The 17,945-nt window shown below is 39.6% G+C and overlaps 1 protein-coding gene across 2 annotated transcripts; it reads left to right on the top strand.

The window, feature by feature from the left end:
- Positions 1-1,932: 1,932 nt before the first annotated feature.
- On the top strand, positions 1,933-17,505 carry LOC123511796 (solute carrier family 40 member 1-like). 2 transcript variants are annotated; one of them, XM_045267812.1, is made up of 12 exons: positions 1,933-2,126; positions 3,486-3,600; positions 6,307-6,562; positions 7,367-7,509; positions 7,706-7,945; positions 8,798-8,912; positions 9,045-9,247; positions 9,433-9,688; positions 11,829-11,938; positions 12,211-12,598; positions 13,140-13,338; positions 14,920-17,505. In XM_045267812.1, the coding sequence occupies exons 3-12, from the start codon at positions 6,337-6,339 to the stop codon at positions 15,011-15,013; spliced, it is 1,974 nt and encodes a 657-aa protein (XP_045123747.1). In that variant the 5' UTR covers positions 1,933-2,126; positions 3,486-3,600; positions 6,307-6,336; the 3' UTR covers positions 15,014-17,505. The 2 variants fall into 2 exon arrangements, with proteins under 2 accessions (XP_045123747.1, XP_045123746.1); XM_045267811.1 differs by lacking the exons at positions 1,933-2,126; positions 3,486-3,600 and adding an exon at positions 5,601-5,792.
- Positions 17,506-17,945: the final 440 nt, after the last annotated feature.

Genomic DNA, 17,945 nt, shown 5'->3' with positions numbered 1-17,945 from the left:
TGACTTGTCTGTGATTCACCCTAGCAGGGCAGGGCAGGATGGGGCTCCTAGCTGGTCTGTGTTGTGATGTAGTCTAATTAAAATTGCATGTGTATTGAGAGAATTTATTGATTAGAACTGTTTAGGGTTGACCTCTGATGACTCCCTTATTGTGATGCCAATAGTTAAGTATATAGTGAACAGACTGCCAAGGCAGGTGTTCTATTGGTTGCTAGATTTCCTTAGATTTCCTCAAATTGAAGAGGAGATTTCCTTGATAATTAGGTTCTGAAATACACTTCCACTTAAATGTCTACAAAGTTTGTAAGTGAAGGTTCAAATGAGCACTTACATGAAAGTGTCTTGTCTTCATATCTATGTCAGTCCAATGTTTCCTTCTAAGTATGCAGGCTGGTTGTTATAATAATATCCTCACTGAAGTCATCCCAAATATCCACAGTTCCACATGGTAAACTATACTTGATGTGCCTTAAACACTGAGTTTATGCATGTGTATGTATAGAAAGCATTTTTTCTCATAATATTTTTTCATTGTAAGTATGTTAGTTGTAAACTTGCTCATGATATATGATAGAAGTATTAACATGGCTAATTTATCCCAATACATTATGCAATATGTATATGTGTGTGTGTGTGTGTGTGTGATTTAGCTTATGAGAATGTTGCATTCTTTTGTGTCCAGATGAAATGTCTTATGCAGGATGGAGCAACACAACTAGTAAAACAAAGGTAAAAAGTGTTTACTCAATTATATCAGTGAACTGGTTTTACAAGAGAGAGAGAGAGAGAGAGAAAGAGCTGATTCTGAAGCTTACTATTACTATTATTATTACATTTTCCTAATGTAAAAGGATGACTAGCTTACTTCAGTAAAACTCTAAAGGAAATGCAGAAGCAGGCAGGGAGTTCATGAGTGTACCAGAGAAAGCAAAGAAAGCTTTAGAATACTCAGATCAACTCTTGCACTCAACTCATTAATACTCCCCACCCTCAGCACCCACACCCTGACACCAAGCACTCTTGCCACCACCCATCCATGCCAGTTTGTTAACATTAGCATGCTTATGTGAAGATAGGTAGATAAGGTGAATATATTTAGATAAACAAGCAGGTAATTTGATAGGTTGATAGTTAAATGGACAGATTGATAGATAAACAGACAGATGGATAAGTCGGCAGATAGATAAGTAGATAAATTCGTAAATATGCACGAAAAAGCGTTTATTCCTCTTCCTCCCTTGAATAACATTATGTACACACTCAATTTCATACACGCTTCATTCACACAGGGATCCTACTCCTATCTCAAAACTATAGTCCTTTGTCAGGGCATGGGGGAGGGAGGGATAACTCACAAGCACATAGGGTGGCATCACTACGCATTGCACATACACATGAATAGGGAAAGCATTCTCATCAGATCACGCAAGACTGAAATCATACACACTTTCATACTTTTATTTACATACATAATATTGTTGAAATATTTACAGTACAAAATAAATATATGCACATAAATCACAATTCTCTGATTAAATTGGTCTCAGTCAGGTAAATCAGCAGTCTATCGACCACTGAGAAAAATGAAATAGTCTGCCTATTAAGCACCTCGTTTCTTGTCCTGCAGGAGTTGCCAACACTCGCTGCACAACTAGATACAATTTTATATATATACTGCTTTTACAAATAACCAAAGCTGGACACGATAACAAGAGAAACATCTCACAATAACCAGTAAATTATTATGTGATATTTTTACAAGTAAAGTATCTCATTGATAATAGATTTAATAATAGATAGTTATCGTAGACATTCATACTATTTTAGACACGTAGTGCCTTCACAGACATAACCTTCTGCTACTGGTTAAAACGGCAGTCTTGTGGTGGCAGTGGTGGTGGCGGTGGGCTATACTGACCAACACAAACCCACACACAGTTATAAAGACTAAAAAAAAAAAAGAAACACTTTTATTTACCGAAAACACTCGTAAACACACTTCCCCCACCCACACACACAAGGGAAGTGAAGTGAAGTGAAGTGTTGCTGTATATATTACCGAGTTTTCAAGCAGCATCAAGCCTTCGCCACAACCCTCCACACTGCCTTATTTTCATCAATTAAAGGTATTTATAAGGCCATTCACTTATTTTTAGGTTTCCTTTACATATGAGAGTGAAAACAGTATGCATATATTAAAAGGTGAAAGATATAACGAGTATTATAAATACAAGGCGTCAGTATTAAGAGCTGATATTTGTTTCCTTCACTTATCGTAAGCCAAACATGTGTCAGAATGCAGCCACCAGTCTATCATTTCATATCCCATGGTCAAAAGTTCCCTATATGGCTTAATTTGGGCTTGGTGAAAGGATAAAGGCAACATATGGATTCCCGCCACCGCTGTTCCCGGTATTGCCTCCGGGCTGCCTCCCCCCGTGGTCCCCCCAGCCATCACCCTCTCTCCGGCAGCCTGCGGGGTCAAATACTTTTTTTCAAATATTTCCTAACGGTAATATTACGCTTCCACAGTATATTTTTATGGTTTCTATAAATGTTTCGTTGCATTTGAAGTGTTTTTCGCGCCTGTACTGGGCAAATATGTAGCGTTTAGTGGTGTTTTGTGGCGTATGTTAAAGGCTTTTAACGCTCAAAAATTTCAATTTCCCATTTTGAGCTTTTTTATTTAAAGCTATAAGTAGGCCTTTATGGTATCAGAGAATTGTCTATGCTCTTTTAAGTGTGAAATCAATCTATTCAATGAAATATATGGACTTTGAAATGTTGTTTGTTGCTGTTGAACAAAAGTCTTATTTTTCTTTAACTTATTTGCTCACGTTTCTGCATCTAGGTCTAACTCGCTGTAGAATGCCTTAAAAGATAGCTCAGACTCCGTGAAATGTGTTAAAACACTCTCCAAGTGAAAATGGCTTGACTTTCTAGGACGTATTAGGAAAGTTGTTGTTGAAAATGTTTTATACTTCTAACGTAATTAATTTAGACATATTTTTTAAACTAATTGAGCTGGGGATATTTTGATATTTTGAAAATTTGTTTAAATATTTATCACGTCATAAAATGTTATGCATTCGGCCGTGGCTTCGTTATTTCTAAAAGTCATTTTTTAAATCAAATTATTTACGTAATTTAGCCGAGTCACCCCCGTTCCCGTTTTCTCTGATGGCCACAGCCCCAGGTAGTGAGTGACTAATCATAGCCCCAGGCTGGCGCCTCTTTTCCAACACCACAGTTCATCAATATTTTGCCTAATATTTAGTGATTTCTACGTGTTTTCGTCTGTTTCTAGGTTCAGGTGTGTAGATATTGGTAGCAGAAGGAGGAACAAAGGAGAAATAAAGGAAGATAAGGAAGAAGGAAAGAGAAAGGGAAGAGGAAGTGGAGCAGCAGCCAAATCACAATACTTAAGTCACCCCGTCATTTCCTCAATACTTTGTCTAACATCTAGTGTTTTTATGTGTTTCTAGGCTCAGGCGTGTAGATGGAAGCAATAGAAGGAAAAAGGAGAAACAATGGAGGAGGATGAAAAGGAAATGAGAAATAGAGGCGTAATAGGAGAAGGAGCCAAAGTGTAATATTTAGGTAAGTGTCCCATCTAATCTTAATTTCTTTATAATACATACTTCTGGTTTTGGGATATATTTGGGGTGTTTTAAGAGTGTTCAGTAGTGCTACAGGGTATGTTTTTGGTGCATTTTGTGTGGTTTAGGCCTTTTAGTTATATTTTACGTACCTTGAGTATGTGGATTGAGATGTGTTTCAGTATTTGCATGTCTTGAGTGTGTTTGGGGAGCACTTTGAGGGGTTCTTTGGTGTTTTGAGTGTTTTTTTTTTTTTTTTTTTGGGGGGGCGGTTATTTTTTAGTGTTTTAAGCTGTGTGTTTGGGGGAGGGGTGTGATTTGGGTTTCTACCGAGTTTTAGGTTTGTTTTGGGGCATTGTGAGGTGTTGCATGGCTTTTTGAGTGTGGTAAGGGATGATGGTGAGTGTTGTAAGTGGTTTTGGTGTGTGGAGGTGATTTTGGTTTATATTGGGTGTTTCTAGGGAGTTCTAGGTGTGTCTTGGTGCATTTTGAGGTGTTGCATGGTGTTTTGAGTATGTTTTATGTTAGTTTTAAGTGTTTTAAATGGTTTTTGTGTGTGGGTGTGATTTTAGCGTATAGTGGTTTTTCTAGAGAATATTGTACGTGTGTGGGTTTGGTGCCTTTTGAGGTGTTCCTTTGTTTATTGAGTGTGTTGTTGGTTAGTTTTGATTGTTCTAAGCGGTTTGTGAGTGTATTTGGGTGGTTTTGGGTGAATTTGCTGTATAATGGGTGTTTTTAGTGAGTTTTAAGTATAATTGGGGACGTTTTGAGGTGTCGCGTGGTGTTGTGAGTGTGTTTTGGGTTAGTTTTGAGTGTTTTAAGTGGTTTGGGTGTGCACCAATACCCTATGTTGTGATGTCATAGGATATCTACCAATCAAAGCACAAAGAAATTATGGTGATATGGCAACACTAAATCGGTGCCTGCTATTGGCCAATGACCAGTATGAACGAACTTTTATATATTATTCGTGTAATTTCTTTGAATAATGTAGACAAGACTGCCTGCAGTACACATGATTGTATTATACTTTACTTCGTTCATCTGTAAATTCTGGCATTTGCAAGGATTCCTAAATAATATTCTTATAGATAAGCACTATATTATAGTACACTATTTGTGATTTGTAACTCATGCGTATCTGTACCATCTGTATTCATGTGGAATCATTAAAGCAGAACCAGTTCCTAGCCAGCCCTACTCGCGGGCCACGCCCTTCATGCCATGGCCTAATGACCCGCGCCACCCGGCACCCGCCCCCATGACAAACCTTGAAGTGAATTACGAAGACTACATGCGAGAGATTGTATAGAACACGTGCGAAAGAGAATTATATAAACGACTTACTAGCGAAAGAGAATTATATAAACGACTTACTAGTGAAAGATAATGATATATAGACCCACATGCGATAGAATTATATAGACAACTCATATACAGGGACCATCAGGTATGCAACAACTGGCCATGAACATTGTTTAATAAAGTTTTACACAAAGTTCTCTTCATACACACAGCATACTGACGTACAGTACAGCTGTGGTGAGGTACAGAGTGGCATGATATCGTTATCGAGATAAATTATGGCGATATCATCGCGAGAATGGTCACCTGTATGCTAGCCATACATATGTGTGCAACCTTTTCATAGCTCTCTTGTGTTCCTTAAAGTGAGCGAATGAGGAATACTATATGTATATGTATGTATGTATCTATCTAACTATTCATGTTTACCTTGGTATTTATCTGTGATGCGCTCAAGAATAATGTCAGATTATGAAAGTTGGCCGTGACCATGAAAAGTCGAGAGATAATCAAGGAGAATGTTATCTGTTCTCACTGGTTGTATTGTGACATGATATACATCGGCTATTTGGATAATACAGCGGTCTTGTAGGGACTAAAAAAAAAAATAATCATCTTAATCTTCAACAAGATCCGTGGTAAATTTGTTATAAACCTTTAGGTCCGAGCAGAGGAATCGAACACAACAGTAAACAGTAAACACGTCTTGGGTACCCGTGCCGCCTCCAATGCGTGAGGCAAGGGGAGGCCCATGGTTCGCATTGTGCAAGCCGCCATGACCTTCACTGCCCAACATTTGTGTCCCGTGGGAGTGACAAGCTCAACCAGTCTAGTGTAGTGCTAGATTAGAGACTGCTGGGTCTACTGGGTGCCCGCTTTGGTGGATAAGTAAGTTATAACACGTGATCATCAAGAAGATATTTGTGTTAAGAATTTTAGGACCACATCACTGTTATGAAGAATAACAAGAGAACAGAACTATGGAAGGAGAGTGGATGTAATGTAAAATAATGTCATTGCGTCTCATAAAAGAAGGGCCCAAATGGACAAGAGTATTGAAGGATAACTATTGGAAAACCGGTTTCTTTAAGAAATCTCGTGGTTAATACAAATGCTGTATTAAGGCATGCAACCGATGTGCACTGGCTACATGAGCCAAGATGTAACTCATGTCTGGGTTTCAGAGCTTTTCAAGAGTGTGCTCCAAGGTTCTATACTCTGTAATTATAGGACAGTGTTATTATAAAGTATTAACTTACGACACATGCATGGGGCTCAAAATGCTCAGCACAAGGAATACTAGACGCTGAGACAAGTTATGAAGGTAGGAGTGAATTAGTACTGGTACTAGACAAATACCAAAATATTTGCAAAAAGAATAATTTTTCCTTAAAAATTACAGGTGACTGAGGCTTTGGTCATATGATGAGGGATGACAGCTACATCAGGTGAAGCAGTGATGGAGTGCCCCAAGGTGAATGTGGCAGGAACTGAAGACACGTCTGGTGATACCTCCAGGAGCAGGGTGGCAGCTGTGGCACCATGCCCCTCTAGTGGTCTAGGGGAGGGGGAGGGAGGTGGTGGCTTGGACACAGAAGAGAAAGGCAATTCGACAGTTTGTGATGATGCTGGGGGTAGTGGAGGAGCCACAGGGAAGGGTGAGTGCTGACTTGGGACTGTCAATAGATCACAGCCTTGATTGCTTTGTAGTTTATGAAAGAAGAGACTACCGTTTTATTGTTGATATGTTATATATGTTAGTTTAGTGACTGGGACTTCAAAAGCCACAATTAAAGTGACCTTGGGCAATCATTACCATCCTGATGTTTAAGGCACTACCCTCTAATCTGGTGAAAGGCTTTGTTCCCAGCCTGGCAAAGCCTTCCATTAGCTAAGAATTTGTCCAACTTAGATCTATTTTTCTGTGCTTTGGTGGGTATATAGCCCAAGAGGGAAGTGACAAACTCTAAAATGGAAATCATGGAAGTACAGGCTGTCATAACATTACATGTCAAATTTAGTGGTATCTCTTAATGTATTTTTTTTTTTATCTTAGCAATATAGTGAGATTACTCTTGAAAAACCCTGGTAGAAGTGACTCAGTTATTTGTAAAACAGATCAATGTTCTGTACCTGTAATATTTAACTATCTGATTCTTGCCAATATGAATGATATTCTAAAAGATATTACTAAATTTGCCAAGATTTTATTGCACACCCACCACCTACACCTTTGCCCACAGCTGCCCAGCAACCAGTAAAACTCTTACCAGTCATTGTCATCTTCTCTCAAGGCTGTCTGAGCATCACTTCCTCATTAGTAGTGGCCTCCACCAAAAATTCTCAACACTCAAGTTACCACTGCACTGACACAGCCACCACAACCTGCCACCGTAACATTGTGTCATCACGACGTTTTCTCCGTGAACGCTTAGGTTGTAACTGTGTGTTTTGTGGTGCAGGTGTGGAGGGGGAGGGGGAGGAGGAGGAACGGTGGTGGTGCTGCCACTGCTTCAATGAGCGGCTGCAGGTGTACGCTTCACACTTCCTCTCCTCGTGGGGTGACCGGATGTGGATGTTTGCGGGAGGAATCTTTCTGCTTGAGGTGTGGTATGCTTCCTTTGCTGCTTCTTTCTTTTGGTTTTCTTTAGCTTGGTTTTATAACAGAATCTATTACAGAGTTATTAACAAAAATAACTTTATGAAATATGGCTTAATTCTATATAAATATATGCTTATAGTCCACAGAAAGATGTTAAAACAGTAAAATACAACCATCAAAGTACTTTTTTTTCTTACAGGTCACTCCAGGGTCACTGCGTCTTGCCGCTATCTATGGAGCAGCGCTGGCACTCACAGTCATTGTCCTGGGGGCTCCCGTCGGCCGCTGGGTAGATCGTACGTCACGGCTCCGAGCGGCGCAACTGAGTCTGAGTGTGCAGAACCTGATGGTGTGCTTGTGTGCTGCACTTCTGGTGCTCATCACCTCCTCTCCAGACCTCTTCAGAGCATGGGATGGATGGGCACTGGTGCTGGGTGAGGTAAGCCTGTGAGCAAAACATTAGCTGGTATTCTTACCTGTTGTGTTTCCCAGGCCCAGTAATTGATAATGAAAAAGCAAAGATTTCATGAAGATGGGAAGCTGCATCTTGCTGATGTCCCAGCTGCTCCTGGGTAAATTTCATTTCAATTATTCACAAGCAAATGTAAGAACAACCTGAATAGTGCATCATTTGCAGCGACAAGTGCTGCAACAGTGTTGGTCATAAAGATTACCTACATGAAGGATGGGAAGGAAGACAGACAGGTTGAGGAAGAAAAGTTGAGATAATGAAGAAAAGGAAAAACAGCTTTTTGTGGGATGTAAAGCAATTTTTTATTATTATTATTATTTTTGTAGGATGTTAAATTTCCAGCATCTTTCTAGATCAGGGATTCTTATCCTGGGGTTTGCAAACCCCCAGGGTTCACAAGATTTCCAGGGGCACTTAGAAGGCTGATCATATAGTATTCTTTGCTATATACCATTGCATTTTGAGTTAATGTCAGTCACTAGATTAGCATTCTGTTTGATGTCAGATTACTGGGGGCTCAGGTAAATGGTCTTATAACTCACTTGGTTCTTAGTGAGAAAAATATTGAGAGCCCTTGATCTAGAATCTAGGTAGTCTGTAGACCATTGTCATGAGCATTTGAAAATGAAAAGCTAAATTAAAAGCACTGAAGCTCCTCTGAATATAATGTGACTCATATAATAGGTATGAAGAGTCTTAGGTAATATTGAAATAGTGAATCTTTTTATGAAAGTTGGTTGTTCTTAGATAACAACATTACTATAGAGCAGAACAGATGATGGGGCTGTATGATGTGTGTATGTTTATGAACCACCACAGGCTGGGGTGATCCTCACAGCGTGTGTGGCACAGATTGGCACGCTGGGCTCCAAGCTGGCCATTGAGAAGGACTGGATCCTTGTCATCTGTGGTCGAGATAAAACTCAACTGGCAAGTGAGTCTCCACAAATTTCTGTAATGTAATGGAATATGTGTCACTTCTTTGTTGTGGTAGGAACAGTTGATGCTGCCTTTCCCTTCCTTCCTAATGAAATGAATTAAAATTTTTCTGTGTCTTCTCCCTCAGGAATGAACAGTGTGCTGAGAACTGTAGACCTGAGTACCGAGGTGCTGGCGCCGGTCATCGTGGGTGCAGTGATGACTTCCTTCGGTCTGATGGTGGGTGGCATTGTCATTGCCGCCTGGAATGTGGGCTCCCTCCTGGTGGAGTATGGCCTCCTCCACCACCTCTTCTACTCCAATCCACACCTGCAGAAGTCCAAGGGAGAGGTGTGTGAAATGTGCCAATGTGGTGATTACTGCTTGTGTGTTGACTATGTGTCTGTTCAAAGAGAGATTGTAATTGAAATTGTGCCGTTCTTCCTGCACACACACACACACACACACACACACACACACACACACACACACACACACACACACACACACACACACACACACACACACACACACAGGTAAGCAATGAGGGGAGGAGTGGAGAAGGAGAAGAGAACAAAGGGACTGAAGGAGATAGAAGCAGCCAAGAGTTACCTGATGTGGGGGTGGAGCGTCAGAGGCGGCGGGAGGGGCAGGGCATGAGCCGGGCCATGGAGCGCCTTGCAGTTGCCTGGAGTGCCTGGAGGGCCTACATGTACCACCCTGTAAGGAATGCTGGTCTGGGTCTGGCACTGCTCTTCATGACCGTCCTTGCCTTTGATAACTACTCTAGAGGTGAGTAAGTGTGTGTGTGTGTGTGTGTGTGTGTGTGTGTGTGTGTGTGTGTGTGTGTGTGTGTGTGTGTGTGTGTGTGTATTACCTAGTTGTGTTGTACAGGGTTTGAGCGGGGCTCATAGTGTCCTGTCTTCATGACTCTATTTATCCAATTTTTTCTTAAAGTTATGCACATTATGTGCCGTAACAACTTCATTATTCAATGCATTCCACTTCTCCACTGCTCTGTGTGGAAAACTGTATTTTCCAATATCCTTCACATACTGCCTCATCCTGATCTTCTTTACATGACCTCTTGTCCTTCTAACTTTTGTCACCAGCACCAGGTCTTCCTTGTCTATGAGTATCTTTTCAATGCAGGCATTGACTATCTTGTATATTGTTATTAGGTCTCCTCGTTCTCTTCTATCTTGTAAGGTTGGTAGTCCCATTTCCTTCAGCCGTTCTTCATATGTTAGGTCCTTTAGTGCCGGCACCACCTTTGTAGTAATCGTCTGTATCCGTTCTGATCTACTTACATCTTTTGTAGAGCTCGGAGACCATACCACAGCTGCATATTCCAACTTTGGACATATCATGCTTGTAATGATTTTTTTCATCATATCTTTGTCTATGAATTGAAATGCCATTCTTATATTAGTCAACATTTTATATGCTTATCTAAATATCTTGCTTATGTGTTTTTTGAGGGTTTAGATTTTCCTGTATAATCACTCCCAGATCTTTCCTCTTTATTTGTTCCTCTCCCATCATATAATTCTATACAGGTCTTCTTTTGCTTTATTCTAGTTCCATTATGTGACATCTCTTCCACTTCTTACTCCACTCATAGATCTTGTTTATATCTTCCTGTAACAGTAAACAATCCTCCCTTATTTTGATAACTCTTAACAACTTTGCATCATCAGCAAATAAATTAATGTAACTATTTATCCCATTGTAAATGTCGTTTACATAAATCTGAAACATAGTGGAGGCTATCACTGACCCTTGTGGCACTCCGCTTGCTACTTTATCCTAAGATGAGTATGAATCTCTGATCACACTTTTCATCTCCTTGTCCTTCAAATAATCCCTTGTCCATTCTAACAAAGTTCCTTGCAGTCCTCCTTTGTTCTCTAGTTTCCAAAGTAGTCTTCCATGAGGGACTTTATCAAAAACCTTTTTTTATGTCCAGGTATACTGTGTCCACCCATCCATCTCTGTTTTCCAGTCCTTTTATTACTCTCGAGTAGAAGCTTAATAAGTTCAACATACATGACCATCCTGTCCTGAACCCAAATTGTCTCTTTGATATGACTTGTTTATATACTTAGTTGCATATATATATATATATATATATATATATATATATATATATATATATATATATATATATATATATATATATATATATATATGCATAACATCTATAATTGTGTGTGTATGTATTTACTTCAGTGTAACAGTGCCATGCCTATAATGTGCTTTGGTTGCAAGGGTGTTCAACTTTTAGTCCTGTTATCGTTTGTTTGTCCTGATGCTGGCACACTACAAACAAACAAATGTAGCTGAAGGATGTGGTAGTGTGAAGAGATGCTACATGCTGCCATTTGTACATCCCAAAAGTGGCTTCATTGCATGGTGTGTGGTGCAAGAGTTGAGAATGTTTGCATGACATTGTAAGATTGTACATAAACAGATTTCATTCTTAAACTTCTCATATAGTCAAGTAGCCCAGAGCTATGTATGTAAGTATGTGTGCAGCCAATGAAGTTTGGACCTTTCTCCCCTACTGAGTTCTGGAGGTTACAGTGTGAGGGGATCTCATGAATGTATTGTATGTATGTAAATGTCTCTTAGGTACTCATCTCTGTAGGGTTCTTCTTAATGTAATGGCTCTATATACTGCATTGGTCAGTATAGATTGTCATCATCAGTATCCCCATCTTTGATATTGCTCTTTTTGAGGAATGGCCTGCAAGGATGTCCCTGATTTGTATAGAACTGTCCGTATGCATTGCTTGAATATCTGTAAAATATGAGCTAGTATTATGTCACTCACTTAAGTATCTGTCTACACACACACACACACACACACACACACACACACACACACACACACACACACACACACACACACACACACACACACACACAGCCTTTGTGTATGACTCTGGAGTGTCAGAGACTGTACTGGGTCTGCTGACGGCCGTGGCTTCTCTGTTTGGAATCTTTGGCTCCCTCGCCTTCCCTTTGCTGAGGAAGAAGGTCAGTGCTGTCGTGCTGCTCACTTCTGAATGAAATATTGTACAGATTTTCCTTTTTTTCTTTTCTTAGCATGTTTACTTATTAAGGTTCTCTCTCTCTCTCTCTCTCTCTCTCTCTCTCTCTCTCTCTCTCTCTCTCTCTCTCTCTCTCTCTCTCTCTCTCTCTCTCTCTCTCTCTCTCTCTCTCTCTCTCTCTCTCTCACATTTTTAAATACAGAGTGTAAGAGAGGAAAGGATAGGTGATTGGTGACAAGACTCCTAATCCCTTGGCAGGTTGGCTTGGTAAAAACAGGCCTGGTGGGGTTTTGCTGTGAGACTCTGTGCCTGATATTGTGCGTGGCGTCTGTCTTTGCCCCTGGGAGTCCCTTTGATGCCTCTGCAATCATATATGGCGTTAAAAATGCTGGAAAGACACCTATGCTCAATGCCACAGCCTCATCTGTCTCACCATCCCCACCACCCACACCACCCACACCACAGTACGCCTTCAATGCCTCCTCAATGCTTGGTGATTCCCGCAGCCTAGTGGTGGACTTCAACTCAACCCTAGAGAAGCAAATGGAGCAGCTGGAGTCTGTTGGTGGTGCGCAGGAGGAGGAAGAGCAACAGGATTTCACGTTCGTCATCCTCTTCATGACTGGAGTTATCACGTCTCGTTTTGGTGAGTGGTTTGTGTTGGTGAAATGGTTGTGGTAGTGGTGGTAGTTGTAGTAGTAGCTGTAGTTATTGTAGTAGTTGTACTTGTAGTTGTTGTTGTTGTAGTATTGTGGTAATAAAGTAATTGTTATGATGAATTATTGAAGTTAATGAATTGTATCCTTTAATTTTATTTCCCAAGACGTAAGTTATACCCTGACAGCTACCGATACTGACACGCAAAACAACACACTGATATACTCCACACTGTACAATTCACCACCACAGCACTTCAGTCATAAAATCATTATTCTTTGCTACTTCTTGCCTGCTTAAAGATTGGTTATACTTTGTTGTAATGATTGCGGGAGTGCAAGCTAACTCTGCAGGCAAATGTAGCTATAATTGTTTGGATATGCTAGTATGTATCCTTGTAGATATTGTGAGGTAATTTTCTTTTATTCAGCAGCAGTAGTAGTAGTAGTAGTAGTTTTTGTTGTTGTTGTTGTAGTAATAATAGTAGTAAGTACACCAAATACTAATCTAAAGTACCCCAAACCTTGCAGGACTGTGGCTGGCTGACCTGACAGTGACCCAGATCCTGCAGGAGGGGGTGGAGGATGGGCAGCGTGGGGCCATCAACGGGGTGCAGTCTTCCCTCAACCAGAGTCTTGACCTGCTGCGCTCTATCCTGCTCATCATCCTGCCACGGAGAGAGACCTTTGGCTTCCTCATCCTGCTCTCGTTCCTCTTCGTGTCCATGGCGTGAGTGGTGGTGGTGGTGGTGGTGGTGGTGGTGGTGGTGTTAGTAGGTTAGGTTAGGTGGTAGTGGTAGGTTAAGATGGTTTGGGTTAGGCTAGGTTAAGGTTTGGTTAGGTTAGGTTATTTATTTATTTATTTATTTATTTATTTATTTATTTATTTATTTGTGTATTTATTTATTTATGTGTTGCACTCTCTCTCTCTCTCTCTCTCTCTCTCTCTCTCTCTCTCTCTCTCTCTCTCTCTCTCTCTCTCTCTCTCTCTCTCTCTCTCTCTCTCTCATTAGGTTAGGTGAGGTTGGGTTTACATTACGTTAGGTTAGGTTAGGTTAGGTTAGGTTCCATGGTGGTAGTGGTGGTAGTAGTATCATAACAGTGGATGTTTATTCCTTCTGGGTGATACAGATTATTCTTCTTATTTGTATTACTTGTGAATGAATGAATTTGTTTATGTATTTACTTATTCTTTGTGGAATTTAGGTATGGATTAAGTAAAACAAAAGATTAGGAACAAGAGACAAAACTGAGGCACTGGTCCCCTGAACAGAGAGCAAGAACAATAATAAACTGTCATAAAACCTCCCTCTTGAAGCAGGCAGGGAGTTTCGGAGACTACTAGAATAAGGGACGAATCATTAAGAACATTGGGTAACTCTTGCATTAAGTGTTGTATTGGGCAAATTGATACACATATATAGCTTGTCTGTCTCTCTTGTGCATATTGCCAGGGCAGCTCAAACAAGATGCCACACCCATGCACATGGTTTTCTTTTCTTTACTGGAAGAGGCAGTTAGCAAGCACTCCATTCATAATATTAGTTTTTCTTGATTTTCTTGATTTTTATTTAGTTTTAGGTGTTACTCTCTTTTGTTATCTTCTGCCATCACCATTACCTTCTACTCCTTTTTCTATGTGGCTGTGTCCTCTTTGTTCTCCTCCTCCTCCTCCTCCTCCTCTTCCTCTTCCTCTTCCTCTTCCTCCTCCTCCTCCTCCTCCTCCTCCTCCTCCTCCTCCTCCTCCTCCTCCTCCTCCTCCTCCTCCTCCTCCTCCTCCTCCTCCTCCTCTTTCTTTCTCTTTCTCTTTCTCTTCCTCTTCCTCTTCCTCTTCCTCTTCCTCCTCCTCTAAATAAACCATTCTGTCTGTCTCTCTTGTGCATAATAAAAAGAAGCCATCCACACATTGTCACTCACAGGCAGAGTCAAAAAGTCTCTTAGATCAAATAGTATAAGTCCATCAGCCCACATGAAACATTGTCTTGGCTACATCTCTCCTTAGAACAAGCACATGACATAAAGTACAGAATTATTGTGAGTGCTTACCATTTCTATTGTGGCAGTGAGATTGTAACAGTAGGTATTTTTTACAGAAATGATTAGTGTGACATCAGAATCAGATACGTTTTTCTCAGTTCATTTTCATACCCTGCTATTCATTATTGTATATTTTTGCATCTTATTATTCATTTATTTATTTATTTATTTTTCTTATCTCTAAGGGAACTGGTAAATAAGTGGGCCTTTTTTTCTGCCAGTTTCCTCTCTTACATAAAAAAAAAAAAAAAATCAATCTTGTTATCCATTTCAGGCTCCTCATGTTTGCCACCTATGCCCGGACCTTCCTGATCAACAGCACCAAGCCAGCGGCAACACCTGAAGGCCACCAGCTGAAGCCTGTGTGAAGCCTGGTGTGAAGGAAGGCAGGTGTGTGTGGTGGAAGTGACTGTCCCTGCAGCACCACGCCATAGCCCAGCCTTGCTGGTGTGAAGCTGAACCAAATAAGAAAAGGTACTGGTGATGTATGAGAGAGAGAGAGAGAGAGAGAGAGAGAGAGAGAGAGAGAGAACCTGATAAGTGCCTATATGGTAATTTTTTATGAGTTTTAATGGTAGAATTATATATTGCAATTACCATTATGTAAAAGGTCTAAGTAATTCCAAATGATAGGTTAGGATGTGAAGTGAAGGCATGGAGCAGGAGCTCTGAGTGTTGAGCAGCTTAATTCTTACCTTACAAATGATTAAGAATGGTCTATATGCCACTCCAAAGTAATAGCATTCATTGTGTAGCTATAGTGGTGAAGAAAAATCACACAGTATATAAAGCAACAAGGTTCACTGCATGACTTGTGATACAGAGAGAGTATGTGGACCAGTACTGAGCTGTCAGGTAAAACAATTAAGGCTGAAAAAGACCTAAAAACACACTAACTTAGCCACAGAAGGAAAGAAAACAGTTACAGACATATACTGTTGTCAAGTCTTAGTACCCACTGTAGCCTTGAAAGTATTGATTAACTTGCCTTCACATGTGTGTTATGTGCTATTTGAATCTAATCCAAAGAAACCTGCCCCCACACACACACTGCAGGGCATTACTGGGCCTCACACACAAGTCAGGTGCAGGCAAGCTGGTGTGACTGAAAGACATTGAGTAGCTCTGAGGATGTAATGTTGTGTTCCATACCTCCTTAACTGTCACTGTTGGCCTTCTAAGAGAGAGTGCATTGCAGGAAATGTTTGTATGGCCACAGAAAAGAGAGAATAGAGGTAAATTATACCTTAAAGGTTATAGAATTATTTTAAGAATTTTAGTATGTGAGTTAGTTTTTCATAAGTTGTTTGTAATTGTGAAAAGATTGCCTAGCAATGAAAGGGTTAAATCACTTAATAATTATTTAAGTCAGTTTACTTTGAATTAGTTTAGTAAATATAAAATTGTTCCTATTTTATGTCTTCCAAAAATATTCTGGTGAATTCTATGTATTCTGTGCTTGTGACATTCATTGAATATTCCACACTAAAATAGCATGATATACATCTGTAGCTCCATCTGTGTGTGTGTGTGTGTGTGTGTGTGTGTGTGTGTGTGTGTGTGTGTGAGAGAGAGAGAGAGAGAGAGAGAGAGAGAGAGAGAGAGAGAAAGAGAGCATGTTTGTCATAGGTATTAGTTATATTTCATAGTCACCAGTCATTCACAACAGGAGAATTGTGTGCAATATTTCTCACAGGTAATACTTTTTATCATGTATACAAAAAAAAATCTATCAAGATATTTACTCCATAATTACATGAATTATGTGTAGTGCCAGTTTTAATAATTTCTGCTTTAATGTTTTTATACCACAACAAAGATGCAATAGAACCTAGTGATGTGTGTGCAATAACTAAGCCAGGGTGTGCTTGAGGATTCACAGATGGTGTCTGCCCCTATTAGTGTGATTTTAGAAGGTGAACACTGTACTGCTGTATTTTTACTTTTATAAGATGAAAAGTATAGTGGTAAGCTGTATAGTATTGTCACTTTAATCAGGTAATGATGAATACTGTTAGAAATGTGATTATCAGTATATGTACCCATTATGAAGGAGGAAGCCCATACAAGGTTGTTCTCCATGGTTCAATTCTGTATCAATAATGTGCCATACCAGAGCTGTGAATCCCTTGTGCTATGTAATATTATGTAAGTGCCACAACCTCCAGAAGTGCAAGCTGCTCAGGCAGGAATATACTTGTTGCTTATTTCTGCTGGTAAATATTTATTCTTTATTATTAGTATACAAAAAGACATGTAGGGATATAAGAAAATATTATTATTTTTAGAACTTAGAATTTCATGTGTGTTTAAGTGTTGCAGTATTTAGAATGTTGACATGGGTGATGAGAACACAGTCTGTATCCAGCATCCTGTGCACCTCTGCTGCCACCCCTATGCTGAGGGAGGAAACCACTCTAGTAGTATTTCAAATTATCACAGGATTCATTATTTTTTTGTTATTTAGAAAGAAAATTTTAACCTATTTACTGTTTTTTCTTTGTCAGGAAGAATGATGTGATTAAAAGTTTATGAGAGAAACATGCTGTTCTATAAGTATATTTTCATGTATAATGTTTCATAAAGGGAGAATTATTATGAATGTAAGCTGTGCTAAGTTGTAGCCATTTGTATTGATTGAAGTCTTGTACTATAACACATCACTGTACTCACAACATAACAGTATATACATCTTCAATGTACGTGTCTTTCATACATAACTGGTTACAGTATCAGATGGCTGTGTTGCAGCTCTAATGGTGCTTTGTGAAGTATAGCATGTGTGTCCTTTTATCACTTTTGTACCACCATAAAATTAATACAAAATTTCTAATAAAGAGTAAACATGTTATTTGTGAAATAGAAGGGTTTTTTGTAGTTTTCCTTCAAATAATGGGAGGCTGCTTATCATTAGCATTTCATGTTACTTATGTAGGTAATACTGACTGCTGCCAATGTTCATGTATTTGCAATCTCCCTTGAGGCATTTACAGTTGTCACTAGACTACTTGGAGTAGTTTTCCTATCCATCATTCTAACAAAAGACTTTTTTTTTTTTTTCTATGGTAGCTGTCATTGCCTAAAGCTAAACATATTTTTTTTTCTTGGACTATGAGAGAAGCTGACATGGAAAAAAAATCGCAATAATCTTAGTTTGAAAAAAAAAAAAAAACTAGTGAACAATAAAATTCAAAAGAGCCCTGTTGCAATGCATCAACAGAGTATGGAACCCTGAAATACAGTGTTAATAAGGTGATCAGGCAACTTAGAACATTTCTTGCCAACCACCTGAGGGAACGG

The sequence above is a fragment of the Portunus trituberculatus genome, chromosome 32 (assembly GCF_017591435.1).
Source record: "Portunus trituberculatus isolate SZX2019 chromosome 32, ASM1759143v1, whole genome shotgun sequence".
Classification (NCBI taxonomy): Eukaryota; Metazoa; Arthropoda; class Malacostraca; order Decapoda; family Portunidae; genus Portunus; species Portunus trituberculatus.
Note: the sequence above shows the minus strand (reverse complement) of the source record. Positions and strands in the feature narration are given on the sequence as shown.

Bases quoted from the DNA above. Each gene is read 5' to 3' on its own strand.
- LOC123511796 (XM_045267812.1), top strand. From the start codon at position 6,337: ATGACAGCTACATCAGGTGAAGCAGTGATGGAGTGCCCCAAGGTGAAT. The intron at 9,689-11,828 runs GTGAGTAAGTGT...ACACACACACAG, and splicing joins CTTTGATAACTACTCTAGAG to CCTTTGTGTATGACTCTGGA. The intron at 11,939-12,210 runs GTCAGTGCTGTC...ATCCCTTGGCAG, and splicing joins TCCCTTTGCTGAGGAAGAAG to GTTGGCTTGGTAAAAACAGG.